This window comes from Schistocerca cancellata, chromosome 3, assembly GCF_023864275.1.
Source record: "Schistocerca cancellata isolate TAMUIC-IGC-003103 chromosome 3, iqSchCanc2.1, whole genome shotgun sequence".
Lineage (NCBI taxonomy): Eukaryota > Metazoa > Arthropoda > Insecta > Orthoptera > Acrididae > Schistocerca > Schistocerca cancellata.
This window is the reverse complement of record NC_064628.1, coordinates 748,253,714-748,274,347: the sequence shown is the minus strand read 5'-3', so window position 1 is coordinate 748,274,347 and position 20,634 is coordinate 748,253,714. Positions and strand designations below refer to the sequence as shown.

The 20,634-nt window shown below is 39.8% G+C and overlaps 1 protein-coding gene across 1 annotated transcript in view; it reads left to right on the top strand.

Annotated features, from left to right (window-relative positions):
- LOC126175769 (sphingosine kinase 1) overlaps positions 1–20,634 on the top strand; it is a 484,010-nt gene that overhangs the window by 450,754 nt on the left and 12,622 nt on the right. The window contains exons 3-6 of the mRNA XM_049922738.1: positions 2,866–2,984; positions 3,677–3,776; positions 11,775–11,895; positions 14,384–14,673. Coding sequence (XP_049778695.1) covers positions 2,866–2,984; positions 3,677–3,776; positions 11,775–11,895; positions 14,384–14,673 — 630 coding nt within the window. The remainder of the gene's footprint in view (positions 1–2,865; positions 2,985–3,676; positions 3,777–11,774; positions 11,896–14,383; positions 14,674–20,634) is intronic.

The window sequence follows — 20,634 nt, the reverse complement described above, 5'->3', positions numbered from 1 at the left end:
TATTCATACCTTTTTACTTGGTAGTATTAGTACCCATGTCATGTAATATAATGCATTGTGTCAAGAAAAGTAACATGATACATGATGTCAAACCCCCCCCCCCCCAAAAACAAATCCACCCACAGAAATTTTATATTCCCCCTGCCCCCAGAAAAACTTTTTTAGCTATTACATGTATATTCTTCAGCCATATGATATTAATATTTTTTACAACGGCTGATGAATCTACTGAATTTCGGCCACATGATCAGGGACTTTAGCCTGTAAATTGCAAGATACAAGTGTGTCAACATCTTGCAGATAAGAGAGCTTAATGCGATAGGAAGTAGGGTTAATTCATAAAAAAGTGTGAATATGTGAAGATGTTTAGACTTAAATGTCTCTGAAGTAACCCAGATAAATCAAAAAGCTAGTCCCCTAGTTACATCCCTAACTCTGCCCAGGACTTCTTCACATTTTTTTGCCTTATGATAGGAGCATTTTTCATTCTAGTTCCCAACTTTTACTCTATCATAAGTTTGATGGTTGACTGCCTTAACTCGCAACCAATGTACAGTTTTGTTGACTCTGTCAAAGATTGATGAGTATATGTTTTTGTTGTCTTTCAAATCATGTTGCTTACATTGTGGCAATGGATAAAACTTCCACTAAACAATAGGACTGCCTTTAATTACATGTATTTGTCCACCTTCTAAAATATGAATTAGTTTGCACAAGGTTGAAACATATAAGCAAAGCGTATAAAAAAACCCTCACAAAAAATGTGTTTTTTGCACATAAAATCCAATTTTTATCATAAGAATGCATTTTTAAAAAATTTGTCTGACACATTTTAAACTGTTTCTGTACATACAGTTCACTTAAGAATAATTTTGACTTGCTATATTTAGCTCGACTTTAAACCATTGTATCATGACAATGAATAAAGATTATTGAATAGAAAACATTTCGTTTTGAGTTTATCAGTGTATCTACCTTGGTACAAAGTTTGAATCAGTTCACGCAAGTTTAAACTGTAGAGGTGCGGCACTCCATAAACCTCCCAGAAAAACTTGTTTTCTGTATATATTTGCACAATAACATCCGAATGGTGCACATAAAAATGGTATGGTGTGATTAGCTGAGCATTAATTTAAAACCAATTAGAATCTTTTGCAAAAGAAATTAATTGATTCACAGAATTTTCCTGGATGCCAGCTCTAGTTCATTGCATGAACCTTGCTTAATATACTGCAACATAGCTACAGTAAGACATATATTTGAATGGCTATAAAAATGGCTGTGAGTCCAGGCCAATCTAAAAAATTTTTACCTCATGTTCACAGCTCAAATGGAAACTGAGCAATGAGCTCCCTTCCTCACAAACCCACAATTCTGCATGTTGCCTTTTCAGACATATTTGTTACAGTGTTTCCACACTGTAACGATAATAATAGTGTGAACTGAGGGGGATTTGAGCAAGGAGGTTCCATGTCTAAAAATATATTCTCCTGGAGGAAGCTTTCAGACCCAAACCTGAGGAAAGCAAATGATAATACATGTTATTGGGAAATACCTGAACCGTCATCATTTTGCTGGTGACATTATAATGTTTACATCTAGCACAAGTTAACTTCAACAAAAATTGGACTAACTTAGTCGACTAATTCTGAAAGTAGGACTGAAAATAAACTACACACACACACACACACACACACACATACACACACACGTTAACAGTGAAGTCATAGAAGATATTTAGGATAGCTGAAGACGGTGACTCAATGAACACCAGAAGAAATAAACAGATACATAAAAATGGCATGGAATGGGGTCGGTAAACTAAATAGTTTAAAAGAAAAACATTAAAAAACACATTTTCTCAGCATTTAGTGTAGAAAGAAATATATTGGGTATTACTAGAACAGTTAAGATAACAAGTAAATAGATCAGATAACAGACTTTAGTGTAAGGTGTAGTTTCAATCGTAATGAAAAACAAATGGAAAGTAGCAAGATGAGTGGATGTTAAGTCAACCAAGGAAGTTCTTTGATGGATTGCTTGAGAGAGGGAAACACTGAGGAGGTGAGCTATGCAAGGTATGTAGACAGCATTAGAAAATATGCAGGAGCAACATTGATGTGTGTCGCTATGGATAGTATTGCATGGAAGGTTCTAGAGGCGACCTTTATTAAGCAGTATATGTGAAATGGCTGATGATAATTCTGTTGTTTATGATTGATAGAGGGGATGATGCTATAAAAACTGACACTTGTTTTTACACATATTAAGTGTTTACTATTTCACAATTTCATAATATCTTCTCACATTTAAAAATTCCTTGAATTCCATTTATTGGTGTGTGTGTGTGTGTGTGTGTGTGTGTGTGTGTGTGTGTGTGTTTGAGAGAGAGAGAGAGAGAGAGAGAAATTCATATTCCTTTGCAGCCACACAGACATAGGTTTGGGGTAATTTCCATCAATTATTTCATTTGAAGTTATTGATTCTACCAAGAACATTATAATCAGTTCCTTCCCCCATCCTTACCAAAACTTAAATGTTCTGATACCTAATATTCTTGAGGTAAAATTTGGTCTGTTAAAGCTGGTAATATTATTTGGAGAAAAGGCAGGGTTGGGAGGAGGGGGGGGCAATAGCAGAAATATACAAACTATGACTTCGTAATATTTATCTTTCTTATTTTCAGATCTTACATATTTTTACTTTGGGTTAATCAACCACTAAATAATTCAATACCCAATATTTATTTATATTTTATAAGAAATACGGAACATTAGTTGAAAGAATAACTTTATTCCAAACAATTAAATAACTATCCCATTCTTAATTTGTAAGAAAATAAAATGTTTTTGATTGATTTGGCAGGTAATTAATGGCTTGTTTGAACGACCAGACTGGCAGCAGGCATTTAAGGAAATTGGTATTGGAATTATACCCTGTGGTTCTGGAAATGGCTTAGCGAAGACAATAGCTTATATACATGAGTACGTATGCAGGTTTTATTTTCTTTTGTGATAAGGTATTAATGGCACTGAACAATGTATTTATTTGTACCCCATTTGCTCTAGAACATTAAAGTGCACATTAAAAGTAAGTAAATGCCCTAAATGAAAATTCAATTTCTCACTTGATCTTCAGGAATTGCATGTGTAAAAGATTAAGTATTTGTGAAGTGTTTGTAAAGTTGAAATGACAGTGTGTTCCTCTCCTCATCCATTTCATCTGTCCTTGCTGTGAATCCACTTCCCCTGTAAGATAAATTCATTTCTTTTGCTGCTGCATCTCATTTCTCACTTGGGTCAAAGCTGGGGCTACCAAAATCACAGACATAAGCACCAAAATGTGCTTATAAGATACACAGGTAGATAATTATGTAGACTAGTGAAGAGGTGATTGTTTTTATTTTAATAGTTATTCTGAGTTGCATTCCATAAACTGCGTATTCTACATCTAAAGCTTCTTGCTAATCCCTAATTTTACCCCTTTGACAATGCTATTAGTAAGATAGACAAAGGGGTAATCACTGGAAGTAGTTAGCGCCATTGTTTCACGTATACTGAGATATCAAGAATGTTTCTAGTGTGAGTTATTAGTACATTTGCAAAAGATAATTTTGAAGATTCCTCTTTGTCTTAATTCAGATAAGTAATAACTGTACCTCTTTATGTTTATACAGGGAACCATTTGACCAAAACCCTGTACTCATCTCTACACTGAACATTATAAAAGCCAAAAAAGTACCCATGGATCTTGTAAGAGTGGAGACAAAGTCACAGGTATTCATTTAATAAATGTTAGTAGTATCTGAAGAGTTATGCATGACTCTTTTAGCAGTGTATAAGTCATTTAATTACTGTATTTATTGTGTGCTAAATCATAACTTTACGTACAGACAAAAAGTAAATAAGATTGTGATTCACAGTTATATTTGTCTATATGCCAAAGTTCAGGACATATTTATTGGCAGTTATAATACTTCAGATGGCTGTCGTTTTAAGATAAATTTTAAAACATTTTAAACTGCAAACAGTCTTAAGTTTTAGATCGTGAATGTTATTTTCTGGATAACTTCGTTAGACGATACTTCGTTATACCAATGATAAAAATGTATTGTTGAATCACTGACTTATCTCGTCTTTCCTTTCTTATGTAGCCTTTTGTACTTAATATTTCCCATTGACTCATCTGAAGAAATGCAACACATTCATGTCACAGAAAACAGTAAAGCCATCTTTCTGTCTGCCATCATGCAGAGGTTGTCATTAAACCAAGAAATTTTCTAAAAGTGTCACATTATGAGATGAACTCTTGCATTAAAATAATTTTTAAGTTTGCTCTATATTTTATTGATACAGTAGAGCATAAGAGATATTCCATAAGGCTGCTTTTTGACAGATGGAGTGTTCCTGGTTTCAGCCCCTTCCATCATTTCGTTGCCATATTTGCTTGCAACAATAAGATATTTATTTTGTTCTTAATAAGTTCTCATTACAAACCTCTACACTATGTTGTAGGAGATTTAGGAATGGCGGGCTGTGGGTTGCTGCCAGTGAAGCTGGAGGCCCAACAGCTGAGGAAGGTGCTGATGAATTGCAGTGCTGCTTTATTAATAACATATGCAATGCATAGCCATTGATCCCACTGGACTGTAGGTGTTGGCCCCTGGCTGCTGACCAAGTGCTTACCTGGTGTTATTTACCATGTCATTCTATAGGCTGGCAAGCTGGGTGGTATGCAAGTCTGTTGCATTCTGGTTAGTGTTTTCATTGGCTTGCAGCTGTTGCAAGGTTTCATTAATCTTTTCAGTGTCCTCGGAGTCAGCTGTACTGAAAATGGTTTCTAATATGCATCTATCCAACTTCTTATTCATCATGCCCCTGGGACTATCTCCATAGTGTGGCAAAGCTGACTCTGTAGTTGAGTAAAAGCTGGTATTCTCCCTGGACATCTCTGAACTCTGTCTTGTTAACTATAATAGCTTGTAGCTTGTCAAAAGTACCTTCCAGCCATCTGATCTTGTTTCTTACTGCTCAGATATTGAAATCTAATCTTAAAGTCCACCAGTGGTCCGACATGATCATACCTGGCTGTCATATGAATAAAACTCATCCCATGAAAGGATGTACGTTAAGTGCTTGCATCATCCTGCTCCATCTTAGCAGTCCCATTAGGATGACTGTTTTCATGCTCCTTTTCCCCATCATCCCAAGCTCTATGCATGGTGCCGGAACTGCTGCCCTTCTTTGCCCCAAGGCCAGACCACTCCATTCCCTAAGGGAAGGGGAATTCTAGTGTTAGTTTATTGTCTTGGCTTTTGGCCAAAGTGTGTAGCAGTGTATCAGGTTAGTGACTGTGCTGCCCTTATTTTCCTGCCTCTTTCTGTTTTTTTTTTTTTCTCCTGCTAATCTCGGAAACTCCGCCCTCCCAATCAGCGGAAGCTGCTGACAGGAGGTAGCAGATGTATGACACCTCCAAAAGGGCAGACATGCTACTATGAACAATCAATGTATAGTTTGGAAGCTATAGCTTACATGTACTGATGACAGCATCTCAGTCACCTGAAATGGCCCCTGATAGTGTCACGAATTTGTTTGTCATCCCTTTAGGTTTTCAAGAGTTGGTTAACATGACCCATTGGCCAACCAAATATTTTATCAGTACCGTGTTTTTGGTATGGGCCCTGTCCTACCACTCTAAAGCTTTCGTGTTCATTTTCTGCACACGTCAACAAATAGTTTCTAAACGTTTTGTAAACTATTTTTATTTGTGAAACATCTCCCTCCTTGGGTGCTTTGACAAAATTAACAAATGATGGCTTCTTTCAATCAAAAATAACCTCATGAGAGGAGAGCCACATGCTCTGATGGACTTTCAAATTGTACATCCCCATTACAAAGGAAGTAGACTGTCCCGATCTGTGTGCTATGAATTAATGTAATAATTTAATATTTTACTTATTGTTCTGTGAACCCTCTCAGTACAGCCATTCATGAATGGTTGCAAGATACTGTTCCGCAGTTTCTTAATACACATTAAGTGGCAAAAGTATTTCATTAGATCAAACATAAAATTCGTTAGCAACCATTGATTCACCAATTCATCCAGTGCATGAGCCATGGTTTTTGCCTGTTGGTTAGGCAAGGCTATAATAGTTATAAAATGAGAGGAATGATTGGTAATTACACTCCTGGAAATTGAAATAAGAACACCGTGAATTCATTGTCCCAGGAAGGCGAAACTTTATTGACACATTCCTGGGGTCAGATACATCACATGATCACACTGACAGAACCACAGGCACATAGACACAGGGAACAGAGCATGCACAATGTCGGCACTAGTACAGTGTATATCCACCTTTCGCAGCAATGCAGGCTGCTATTCTCCCATGGAGACGATCGTAGAGATGCTGGATGTAGTCCTGTGGAACGGCTTGCCATGCCATTTCCACCTGGTGCCTCAGTTGGACCAGCGTTCGTGCTGGACGTGCAGACCGCGTGAGACGACGCTTCATCCAGTCCCAAACATGCTCAGTGGGGGACAGATCCGGAGATCTTGCTGGCCAGGGTAGTTGACTTACACCTTCTAGAGCACGTTGGGTGGCACGGGATACATGCGGACGTGCATTGTCCTGTTGGAACAGCAAGTTCCCTTGCCGGTCTAGGAATGGTAGAACGATGGGTTCGAGGGTTCGATGACGGTTTGGATGTACCGTGCACTATTCAGTGTCCCCTCAACGATCACCAGTGGTGTACGGCCAGTGTAGGAGATCGCTCCCCACACCATGATGCCGGGTGTTGGCCCTGTGTGCCTCGGTCGTATGCAGTCCTGATTGTGGCGCTCACCTGCACGGCACCAAACACGCATACGACCATCATTGGCACCAAGGCAGAAGTGACTCTCATCGCTGAAGACGACACGTCTCCATTCGTCCCTCCATTCACGCCTGTCGCGACACCACTGGAGGCGGGCTGCACGATGTTGGGGCGTGAGCGGAAGACGGCCTAACGGTGTGCGGGACCGTAGCCCAGCTTCATGGAGACGGTTGCGAATGGTCCTTGCCGATACCCCAGGAGCAACAGTGTCCCTAATTTGCTGGGAAGTGGCGGTGCGGTCCCCTACGGCACTGCGTAGGATCCTACGGTCTTGGCATGCATCCGTGCGTCGCTGCGGTCCGGTCCCAGGTCGACGGGCACGTGCACCTTCCGCCGACCACTGGCGACAACATCGATGTACTGTGGAGACCTCACGCCCCACGTGTTGAGCAATTCGGCGGTACGTCCACCCGGCCTCCCGCATGCCCACTATACGCCCTCGCTCAAAGTCCGTCAACTGCACATACGGTTCACGTCCACGCTGTCGCGGCATGCTACCAGTGTTAAAGACTGCGATGGAGCTCCGTATGCCACAGCAAACTGGCTGACACTGACGGCGGCGGTGCACAAATGCTGCGCAGCTAGCGCCATTCGACGGCCAACACCGCGGTTCCTGGTGTGTCCGCTGTGCCGTGCGTGTGATCATTGCTTGTACAGCCCTCTCGCAGTGTCCGGAGCAAGTATGGTGGGTCTGACACACCGGTGTCAATGTGTTCTTTTTTCCATTTCCAGGAGTGTATGAGCACATATCAATTTCCTCTTGTTGTGTGGGCAAATGGTCCACACATGTCAATTCCAATCACTTGAAAAGATTTATTAACTTCAGGTAGTTGTTGTAATGCAATATTTTAGTGGCTTAGATCCACTCTTAGGGCACGTGAAATGCATTTCTTGATGTAATGCTTGGTATCTTGCTTGCGTGTCATCCACCAGTATGTTTGCACCACTCTGCGTTCTGTTGACCCATGTCTCACATGACTGGACAAAATTGAGTCATGGGACTCTGTCAGTCCATCAGTTTGCAACCCACATCTTGTTTGCCTGTAAAGGAGACCGTCTTCCATGCAGAACGTGCCATACAAATAACATATGAAATATGTTACACCCAATATGAGTGCAAACATTTACTTCTCAGTTGTAAATAGTTTTTCTCAGCTGAACTTAGCTGCCTCGATACATATGCTAAGGGATGTTCATGCACATCAATTTCCTGACTCAGGATGCAGCTGAGAGTAAAGTTGCTCCAATCACAGGATAATATGAACAGTTTTTTGAAATTGGGAAAAACACAAACTGGAGATGAAGTTAATAAGCCTTTTAATGTTTGAAATTCTGCTTCACAGCTTTCATATTATTGAAATTTTACCCCATCTGCAATAACTATGTAAGCGATCTTGCAATTTCCACAAATTGCAACACGTATTTTCAGCAGAAAGTCAGCAGGCCAAGATATGACTGTAATTCTATGAGGGTAATCCCAAAAGTAAGGTCTCCTATTTTTTTATAAGTACTCTCTTTGTGTGGCAGTTGGTCACTCTGTTATGAAGTGTGCTTCAAGCGCTGTGTGTAAACATGTGCACGCCACACTGAGGTGCTGTTTTGGCTTGGCAGCCGATGAGAATGGAGCTCGCATTGGATGTTACCACCAAGTGCGAATCATACACAGTTTTTCGGTTTTTGAATGCAAAGGGCACTGCGCCGATTGAAATCCATTGCCAATTGATGGAAGTGTATGGTGAGTCATGCATGGATGTCAGAAATGTTTTAAGTGGTGTAGAGAGTTTGCAGCTGGTCGGACCGAAAATCACGATGATCGGACCGAAACTCACTACAAACAAAGGAGCGGGAGACCGTCCTTTCTGAGGAGATAGTGTTGAAGATTGAACAAAGCATGCGTGAAGATTGGCGGATCACCCTGGATGATCTCTGCACCTTGGTTCTTGAGATTTCCCGAAGCACCACTCACAGTATTTTAACGGAAAAATTGAACTACCGGAATGTGTGTGCTAGATGGGTGCCACGTCAACAAGTTGATACTTCCCATGCATTTCTTCACTGCCTTGCAGCCGAACAGGACAACTTTCTGAACTCAATTGTCACGGGTGAGGAAACCTGGGCATACCACTTTACACCTGAGACTAAGCAACAACTTTCTGAACAGCATGGCGGCCAGCTGGTATGACATGGGCATATAAAAACTGCTACAGCGTCTACAAAAATGCATTGACAGAAATGGTGATTATGTCGAAAAATAGCTAAACGTTCAAGCTGTAAACTGATGTAAACCTTTGTAGAAATAAACAGGTCTATGTACTTATAAAAAAATAGGAGACCTTACTTTTGGGATTACCCTCGTTTAACTGAAGTAGGAGTTGGAAAATTTTTCACGGCTTCCACTAGATGAAGGACAGTGCTTATGTCATTCTGTCCACTGATGTGCCATAAATATGCACTTCAAGCAAAATAAAATGGCATTTCTGTAAACTAAGTGGCTGTCTTCCTGAACATAACCAATCAAAAATTTCATACAAATATAGGAGATGTTGTAGAATGTCTTTAGCAAATTATTATATCATCCAGATAACACAAGACACTGTTTTGGCTTTAAACCATGCAGTACACCATCCGAAAGGCTCTTAAATGTCACTGGCACATTCTTTAGTCTGAAAGGCATGAACTGATACTGATGACGTCCAGACAGGGTGGAAAACGCAGTTTCTGTCCAATCTTTGGGTGCCACCCCTAACTGATGATATCCGGTGCTGAGGTCCTTAGTCATGAAGTACCTACATTGCCCTCAGATAATCTAGGATGTCACTTATTGTAGGCATAGGGTACATGATCTATAACAATTTTCTCATTCCCTAAACATATGTCATAACAGAATCTATAAACTGGTGAATTTTTCGTACAGTGACCACAAATTCTGACTGTGGACTGGTACTACATTCTGTGATGCCTTCCCTGCTTCATTCCCTGTTGGAATAAGATGCTGGAATTATTGGTGTGGCAGGCAGAGGTCCAGGAGTGTCAAATAGGTCTTTGTATCTACGAATTCCTGCAACAGCTTCCTCATGCTTTCTCTGTCTTTTCCCTGTAAATGTGCTACTTCTCTCTTCATTGTGGACAAACTGAAAGACTGTTCCAGTGCTGCACAGTGATGCAAGAATTTCCTTTCCAATTTACCTCACCTGTCATTCATCAACATCTTTGCCGCTGCACTTCCGCCACGACTGACATCTCTGCCCAAACTCTTTGCCTCTGTATATGTCTGCTTGTGTCTGTATATGTGTGGATGGATGTGTGTGTGTGTGTGTGTGTGTGTGTGTGTGTGTGTGTGTGTGTGTGTGTGTGTGAGTGTATACCCGTCCTTTTTTTCCCCCTAAGGTAAGTCTTTCCGCTACCGGGATTGGAATGACTCCTTACCCTCTCCCTTAAAACCCACATCCTTTCGTCTTTCCCTCTCCTTCCCTCTTTCCTGACGAGGCAACCGTTTGTTGTGAAAGCTTGAATTTTGTGTGTGTGTTTGTGTGTGTCTGTGTGTGTGTGTGTGTGTGTGTGTGTGTGTGTGTGTATATATATATATATATACCTAAAAACAAAGATGATGTGACTTACCAAATGAAAGTGCTGGCAGGTCGACAGACACACAAACGAACACAAACATACACACAAAATTCAAGCTTTCGCAACAAACTGTTGCCTCATCAGGAAAGAGGGAAGGAGAGGGAAAGACGAAAGGATGTGGGTTTTAAGGGAGAGGGTAAGGAGTCATTCCAGTCCCGGGAGCGGAAAGACTTACCTTATGGGGAAAAAAGGACGGGTATACACTCGCACACACACACACACACACACACACATATCCATCCGCATATACACAGACACAAGCAGACCTTAAAAGAGTTGCCTTTACAAATGTCTGCTTGTGTCTGTGTATATGCGGATGGATATGTGTGTGTGTGCGAGTGTATACCTGTCCTTTTTTCCCCCTAAGGTAAGTCTTTCCGCTCCCGGGATTGGAATGACTCCTTACCCTCTCCCTTAAAACCCAAATCCTTTTGTCTTTTCCTCTCCTTCCCTCTTTCCTGACGAGGCAACTGTTGGTTGCGAAAGCTTGAATTTTGTGTGTATGTTTGTGTGTCTATCGACCTGCCAGCGCTTTCGTTTGGTAAGTCACATCATCTTTGTTTTTTTATATATATATAATGGATCCACAGTACACAATGAATTTAGTGACAGATCATCTTCCGTTTCAACCCAGATCAACCTTTCATACGATATCCCATGAACTAACAGTTTATGTGGCTCCCTTTGTCCTGGAGGTGTGCCTTGGAACAGTGATGATTTACCGGCCCTACAACCAACATGAAACAGAGTCCCATCCAGCTCTATAATACACCGCCAACCCTTCCACTGATCACATGATAGTGTGTCATTAGTGGGTTATGCCAAAGTCTCTGGTCATTACCGTATTTTGTAAGGTATTGGTGGCTGGGTGTCATAAGAGGCAGGAGGTCACTTGCAGTAACCGTTCACTGTCCAGGTGCACGGTCTGATGTAACAGTACTTGGCAGGGTGATAGCCACTGCTGTGTGTCCCTGATTCTGCACACAGTAGCTTCCCCTGGCCCAACCTCTGTATCAAGTCTTGGGTTTCTACAGTACACTCATATTAAAAAAAGAAACAAAGAAGAATCTGAATAATGACATTTCTTAACACTGTCACATGAGACTACTGTCTTGATTCCCATTGCTTCTGCATGCAGCATGGAATTACATTTTAACTTCTTATTTCTTCTGACTTTATTTTCTTTGCCTATATTGCTAGGCTTGTTATCCCACAAGTCAACCAATTTTCTTCATATTGTACAGGAAAGTAATGAAGTATTTTGTCTTGCAGATAATGTTCTCATTCCTATCTGTGGGGTGGGGATTGCTGTCCGATATTGATATTGAATCGGAGAAGCTGCGAGCTATTGGAGGCCAGAGGTTTACTGTATGGAGTGTGGCTAGGCTAATAGGTAAGAGAAAGTCAAAGTTTTCAATGAATTTGTATTAAATGAATAGTTTGTGCATTGAAGGGACAAAATAATTTTGACACTATTTAACACATAAGTATAGATACTACATGACATTCTTTGTACAGAGCTAGAGTATAGTCTTGCATGTCAAGAGACTGATTAGGTCCATAGAGTATGAATTTAGTAGCCCAAAGACTGAGATATAAAGCAGGCTATAACACAAAACTGGCATATCTTACCAATCAACATAGAATTATTAAGATAAAATGTATTTAAGAGTTATGAGAATGCCAATATGTTCATTTTTTTCATCCCAATATTCAAATTAAGGTTAATAAAATTATCAGCTCACTCACTGATTCCTCCAATATTAACTACAGGGTGCCCACAATTAAAGTTCCAATTTTAAAACATTTTAGAAAGAGAACCACCACTCAGATGAACAGCATATTATTGATGCAGGGGGAAACATCATGGAACAAAAAAAAGTAACAAAAATTTTACCAATAGATGGCACTGCAAAGGTCTTAACGTAAATGGGGTCGCCCACAAATGATAGATTAATCATAGTAAAACGGCTATGATTTGAGTTACATATTACACCATCTGTACTCTTTCACATAACTGCACAATCAGAAGTCATCTGGGTTAAAATCAGGTGATCTGGATGGCCAGGCTGTAGGGAAATTATGGCTGCTAATTCTAGCATTTCCGAAATGGCTCTGCAGCAGTTGCTTCACTGGCTGTGCAATGTGCAAAGGAGTGCCAAACTGCATGAAAATGATCATACCCCCACATCCACACTGTTGAATACTTGCAACGGTATTGGTGCACAAAAGACTTTCACGGTATTTGCCAGTGATGGTACAGGTAACACGAACTGCAAGACTCATCTCAAAAAATGATGCCATCAACTTGCACCACAGAGAAAGTTTTGCACAATGAAGTTGAACCAGTTGATGTATGGGCAGATTTTCTGTTTCACATATTCTGCAATTTTGGATATTGACATGTCCTTGGAGATGAAAATGGGCATCGTCTGTTCATAAAATGTTCCTTGGCCATTCATTGTCCACTTCCATGTGAGCAAGAAATTCTGGAGTGAATGTTTGTGCTGCTGGCTGGTTGCCAGAAAGCAACTATGGAACATGGGTAATTTTCTATGGATAGCAATTCTGGATGTTTCATAGAATTTTATGCACTGTGCTCACAGGCATGTACAACCTTTGGGCACTTCCCCGTGCACTGCATGTTTGCACACCACTACTCAGGCCCTCCTACAGTGCTGTGGCCACATCTTTGACAGATTTCAGATTCAACTGCTTTTCTCCTTCTGCAGCATTGTACTTCAAAAAACCTTTCTTTTCAAACTTTGTAATCATTTTCTCCAGATCATTAGCAGACATCAGACCAATGCCTTTTTTTCATACCACTGAGTGTCCAGGACTTCTGGAGGACTACTGGTACACAGTCACTGTTCTTATAAAAGAGATATACCAGCATCGCATGATCCTTCAAGGAGATAGTCATGTTGGGTCTTGTGGTGTGCATCTGTTGGTGTGCATATTCTGTTGCTTATGGTGCATCTGTTGGTCAAATTTTCTTTATTTTTTTTTTTCCTTTTTTCCTGTGACTTTTCTTACTATGTCAGTATTATGCTGTTAAAATTTGACATCATTCTGAGCAGTAGTTCTCTTTCTACAGCATTATAAAATTGGAACTTTAATTATGGGCATCCTGTATATTATTCACTTATATAAGTAATTCAAAGAGGCAGACAAACTCTTTGCTATTACTTCCCTCTGTACTCCCTCTCTTACTGTTTCTCCACTAACTTAATAGACCTGTTTCTCCCCTTGCTTAACAGATCTGCCCCACTCCTTTAACATTGCTCCTACACTCTCTTACTACTGCTCTCGCATTGTCTTATTCCCTTTCCCCATATTGTATTGCCACTCATCCTCTCTGCATCCCCACTCTCCGACTCCTGCTCTTCGCTTTCTGTTCCTATTCACCCATCCTCTTCTTCCACCTGCACTCTCCTAACTATCTCTATAAACTTTTCTGCCTTTCCATTCCTTACCTCCCCATATGCCTATCATTCTCATATATCTTTCCATTTTCCTCCCTATCCGTTCACCTTTGTCACCTTCTCCCTTCCTCTTTTTCTTGCTTCTGCTTTATCTCCACTTTTCCTTCCCCCTCATCCCACATCATTGTCCCTCAACTACCTCCCTCCAGCCAAACTTGCACATCTCCTCTGCCTTCTCTATTCCTTGCCTCCTTCTCTAATGTTTGCATCCTCTTCTCTGCACTTGAATTATTTCCAACTGATAGATTCTTATTCACCATATCCTTTTCAAATATGTAAGTTATCTAATTTGTATAAATTATATCTTATAAAATTAAAATAGCTAACTGAAACAATAAAAAATCCAGGTAGCTGTTACATGTGACTAAGAACATTTGACTTGTGACCTGTCTGCAGGACTGCGGACTTATCGTGGTCGTCTGTCATATGAGCCAGTTGAAGATGGACTGTCAGATGATAAGAACCGCATACGACCCAGTGAAGCACTTCTCACACGGAGTTCAAGCCATTACCCCACTGAAACAGTCTCTACAATGAGAGAACACACAAATGGTGTCCCTTCTGAAGGGCGTCTGCAGGCCATGCATGCCAGTCGGAGTTTTGATTTTGGTGCGCTTCCTGATGATTTCCTGGATGAACCAGACACTCTCACTGATTCTCTTAGCTTGGAGACAGCGGTGTCTCAGGTACATATAGCTTTATTTTTTTGTTGTTTTCTTCAATATTACCGTATGGAAAGTACAATAAAGTAAACTTTTTTCCCTTTAGGTTATTGTGTTCATTGTGAATGACTGTTTTATTTATCAAGTTTTCTTCCACTGAGGCTGTTGTTATAAAATTCTTGATACACAAATCATTACGGACTAAATTTAAAACTCAAGCTTTCAAAATCATTACCATTGCCCTCATCATCAGGAAACAAAAATACGTCTGCCAATTTGTGTCAATGGTTCTCTTTCTATGTACATAGCATTTGCTTCCATTTCCATAAGGGCAGTCCAGAGGTATTCTAAACTATGGCCACTGCCCGTATTACTGTCAATAGTTATGACATCCAAATGAGAGTGGAGCCATCCCCAGCATCAATGCAATGTTTATATTGCCTTCTGTTCTATTGTTCCACCATCAGCACCCTGTTCTATGTATTAAGTATATTTCTGTTGACAGAAGATTTTTAGGTTGACTCTATAGCACTGCTGATATTTACATTGTGTGAATACTGATGAGCTTGCCACTTTGTATTTTCAGTTAGATTTTTTTGTGTAAAGTGGGTAACGTGACTTGAAAAAGGTGTGCTCTAGATTCTGCAGAGGGAATTAAGAGAAAAAGTAGTGGCTCATATAACAAGTGTATGTCTTAATGAAATTTAGAGAACTTGTGTCCTTTGTGCAAATATTTAGGAAAGAATGAGCATTTTATAATAATAAATAGGTTAGGAAACAGTATTGAGAGTGATCTGGTAAGGATAGTTTCACAAAAAAATCATACAAATGTTGAGATTACTCCTGATATGAAGTGTTATGGTCAGCATTAGTTGAACAACTCTGTGTGTCAGGCAAACAGAGTTAGATCAACTGCATCTGTCAGTTATGGAATTTAACATAATGTTATGGACAGTAGGATTTTATATGTCATGGCATGATAGAGAAACGAGGTGTTGCTACTTAAATTAAACATATTGATTGTATTGTATAGTATGTTAACCGGGGACCTAGAAATGACGGAGAGGCTCTGTCCCTGCCGCAGCCGCAGTGGTCCACAACCCCACGATGACTACCACAGTCTACTTCACCCCTCCGCCGCCCCACACCGAACCCAGAGTTATTGTGCGGTTCGGCCCCCGGTGTACCTCCCCAAGGGACATCTCACATCAGATGAGTGTAACCCCTATGTTTGCGTGGTAGAGTAATGGTGATGTACACGTACGTGGAGAACTTGTTTGCGCAGCAATCGCCGACAGAACGTAGCTGAGGCGGAATAAGGGAAACAAGCCTGCATTCGCCGAGGCAGATGGAAAACTGCTTAAAAACCATCCACAGACTGGCTGGCTCACCAGATCTCGATACAAGTGCGCCGGGCAGATTCGTGCCGGGGACCAGGCGCTCCTTCCCACTCCAGAAAAACATATTGATACTCTTAGATTTTGCAGTGATCATCATTTTAAAGCTTTTATGTAGAAATGGAAATACATGAAAATAAGTAGTAACAGTAACAACATACAAAGTTCTAGCTATTGAGCCATTCATAAAACTGTTTGATGCATTATTATTTTTTTTGCTTCTAAACAGTATGAAATAATATCAAGGTTTAAGTTTAAATTTTCATGAGCATATTTATTCCACAGATATACTTGGACATCTTACCACATCATATAATCAAATTCCCCTCATAAAAATTGCAGCTAAAATTATAGGAAACAGCATATTGCTGTTGAAAAAAAGTTTATAAATTCATTGAGCTTGTATAGAAATGATATAAATCATATAGTTAATAGCATCTCACATGATGATACTCAGTTGCTGATGTTTAATGTCAAGGTGCATGATATAAATGACAATAATAGGAAAACTGCAGTGGGAAGAAAATAAAACAGTAAGAGAACTAATGCTGTAACAGGCAATTGTCTCAAACTCCATCCATGGATTCTATTTCAAAATATCGAGAAACTGGAGTGCTTTTACCATCAAAAGCTTGAACAGTGATCATAAAATGCAAAAAGTAGATAACTGAAATTGTTGTTCTTATAAAAGCATGAATGAAAAGTATAAAAGGTACCACATTAGCCACAGACTCAGACAGGGCAATATGTCAAGGAAGTCAGTTATCACTCAGGCAATCAACATTGTCATCTTTTATGAGCTCAGTGCTGACAGAGCACCTCAAGGTGGCCCTCTAGAGCAGGCCTGTTCACCGATCTGCTCATGTGCACTGGGTTGTGCTCACATGACAGCAATGAGAAACCAGTTGGCCCACAGCAACATATGGTGGGGAAAGGAGGAGTGAGGGTAAAGCCCGGTCCACATGCAACGATCTGTCTGCGCAGACATCGGCGCAGATATCTGTACATGCAAAAGATCGCTGCAAATGTGGTGTGTTCACACGACACAAACCCCAATCTATTACTCGCCCGCCATCTGTCGGTGTAGAAAAGAAATATCAGTGCCAAGCGACTATGCTCCCCGTAAACGTCAAAAATTTAATTCAGTTATTTTGAAATATACAAATGGAGGAAGTTCTGTCGTGGTCTGTGTTCGCAACTTGTGTTGCAAAAAACATTCAGACCAACCGCAGGAAACAGAGAAAGCGGTCAAAATGGTATGGACAGTGGCTGCTAAAGCGAAAGCAGTTTTCTCACGTAAATTTACTGCGAGAGTTGCAGGGCGAACCTAACGACTGGCGAAATTATTTGCGGATGGATGTCGAAACTTATAATTATCTCTTAAAGCTTGTAATCCCTCATATTATGAGAAAAAATACTTGTATAGAGAAGGGCAATTTCTCCTCATGAACGGCTGGCAGTAACATTAAGATTCCTAGCAATAGGAAGGAGCTACAAGGATTTGGAATTTTCAACTGCAATATCGAAACAAGAGTTGAGTGAAATAATACCCACAATTTTTCAATTAGAGCATTGTATGCTGCTGTCTTTTTGTCTCAGTCACTATATTCTTTACTTTAATCTTCCATAGACATGGGTGGTTTCTATATATTTCAATGAATTCACTTACAAACTCTCGAGAACACTGACGAGTATCAGCCATTTTAATGCCCTGTGCGCACAAATACAAACACTAGACTGAGCAAACAGCTGTTTCGCGCCAGATTTGCGGCGATCTCCTGTCCACACACTCCAACTTGTCTGCGGAGATGTGGTTTGAACCCACAGATTTGAGAGGTTTCGCTCAAACCTCCAACTCCAACTTCCAGGTTTGCACACACCTGAGATTGGTGCAAATCTTCTGTCAACACGCAACGATCTGTCTGCGCAGATGTGATGTGCGCAGACAGATCGTTGCGTGTGGACGGGCCTTAAGGTAGGAGAGGGAGGTATCAGAACAAGGTAGCTTCACTCTTCACAATGAGTCTTAATTCTGCAGCCAATAATGTTATGTTATTCATAAATGTACCACTTCATGGCCACTCATTAATGCATTTTGTGGCAAATTTATTTTTATGATTGTTATATTGATTAGAAATGCCAATCAAATGAAACATCTCTTTTTAATATTTTGAAGAAGTGAAGAACTTGGGTCAGCAAAGTACAGAACATCAGATTTCTTAAGACCGATAGAGCCCAATAAGGAATGACATTTTAGGACAAAATGTAAACTGACAGACTTGATTTCATTACCATTTTCTTTATACGTTACACATAGAAGCAAAGAAATTTCTTATTTTGCTTTTAACTAAAGTATCACTGCTAATTCAAAGACAAGCTTTTAACTTAAAAGTCTGTCAGTGAGTTTTGTGGGTAAGGTTTCATTCTTTTTGTCACGGAAAAAAGTTGTTTGCACAAGTATGCAGACCAAAACAATGACATAATCATTGCTGCAGGTTTGTTAAGTCATGGAAGTTTATGATGAGGAAATAAAACACTGTGAGATTAGTTTTGTAATGAAACTTATAACACAACTGTCACACTTAGGTCTAAAAGTTCTAACTGTAGCTCAGTTTCAGTATTGTCAACATCAACTGAAAATCAGTGAAACTGCACAATGCTGTGCAAACTGGAAAGCAATAAGGTAACTTGCTTCAACTGCAGATTCATTTGTTGAGATCCCTCCTTAAAATGAAAATATATTTCCATAGTGGAAACATGATAAATACTTTCTTTAGTCACATCACGTAATAGTGCTTTCTTTAATTTTTGCTTCTCCCTTCTTGCTCTTCACTTTTGTAAGTCTCCATAAGCCTTTACACCGAAGATATTGCAATTTTTTTCATTTTGTTCAGAGCTTTGAAATTAATTAGGCATATTCAGATATCATTATATACCATTAATATATAGCAATCTGGCTCTGACATGTTCTAAATTGATGTTCATCTGTCTGACCATCATTTTCCATCATTTTGAATTTTCTAACCCAGCCATCACGCTACTTTTCATATTGTAAAACTGCTGCTCTCCACTTGGCATGCTGTGCCATAAATATATAATTATTTTCATCTGTAAGGCTACGCCAAACGTAACTGTGGTCATTCCTTCGAAGGTAGCGCATTGGTTGCACTTCCTCAGTGCTATGTAATGACATCAGACCACCCCATTTTACTGCTAGTGCTCACTCCCCAGGCAGCAAGTGAACTAGAGCGCTCTTGCCCGGGTAGCCACACCCTGAACAGAACTGCCCTTCAGCTGACCTTGAAGAAAATGGACATAAAAATCCACATTCTTAGGATTATCTAACAAAATGTTTGAAGCATTATATGAAGTTGATCTATTTAAACAATATCTCAGATAACAGAAAGTGGAACGTTAAGACCCAAAAATTGTGGATGTTGGCATATGAGGGTATCTCCTAAGCCACCAACCATTTGAAACTGCAGGAGAGAGACAACACTTGGAAATGAATATCAGCCGCTGAAGATTCCAGCATTCAGACCAATCTTTGTTATTGATAAAACAGTTATTAAGTCACATTTCCACTTAATGTGATTCCACTCAAGAGATTGAGTGTTATGATAGATGGTGTACATCCCATCTAGGTCTTCATCCATGGCAAAAGAGAAGCCAAATGTGATGTTAAGGAACTCTGTTTTATTTCGTATAAATCATTGTTTCAAATTAATGTCTCATGTTTTGGGAGTTACAGCCAAAATTATGAGTATCATCATGAAAGGAAATTCTGATGAAGGGGAAAAAAGCTTTGACAATGTTGTTGGCTTTACATACAACTACACAATTTTATTTTGATTGCATTGTCTTTGTGGCCAGTGTTTTCTGTCTTTATTGTAAAAATTTGACATCTATGATGGTATCCAGCTGGAGACAATTGTTTTTCTCTTGGTCATAGCTTTGAAAGCATGATCATGCAATGTATGATTGGAGGCGCAGAAAAGAAAATCACTACTGCTCAGATGAGAACTGTAGTGAAGATAAGAAAATTACTTTCAGCTGGAAATCATTACCATGAACTGGAAATGCATTTTTCAGCATTTTGCAATGTACATGTGCACTCATGGTTATGCTGTAAGGCATAATCTCCTTGCTGAGTCTGTAACACTATGTGTGAGCTCTTCCAAGTTACAGAAATTATCCAACTTAGTCTTTTCTGGCAACAATTAGTTGCTCCAATACATGGAATGCTGTTGTGTGTCAGTAATTGAGTGCAGAGCCTATGTTTTAAAGTCAGTGACAATGTTGTCAAAGAAAACATCTCATTCATTATTATAACACCTCAGGAAGTTTTCTGCTTTTCTGCTAGTATCATCAGCAAGGACAAAGGACATAGTTGGAGAGTAACATTCAAGATGATATGCAGGTCTCTTTGAGTAATTACTAGATATCAAAACTCAATTATAATTACAAAATTGTTGCAGCAGTCCTTTGGATCAATTTTTCAGTAAGTACTGATGCTCTCTTTATTGTTCATTTTAAAACTCCTGATGTCCTGAACTAAATACTCAAACCTGCACACAAGCCAGTGATT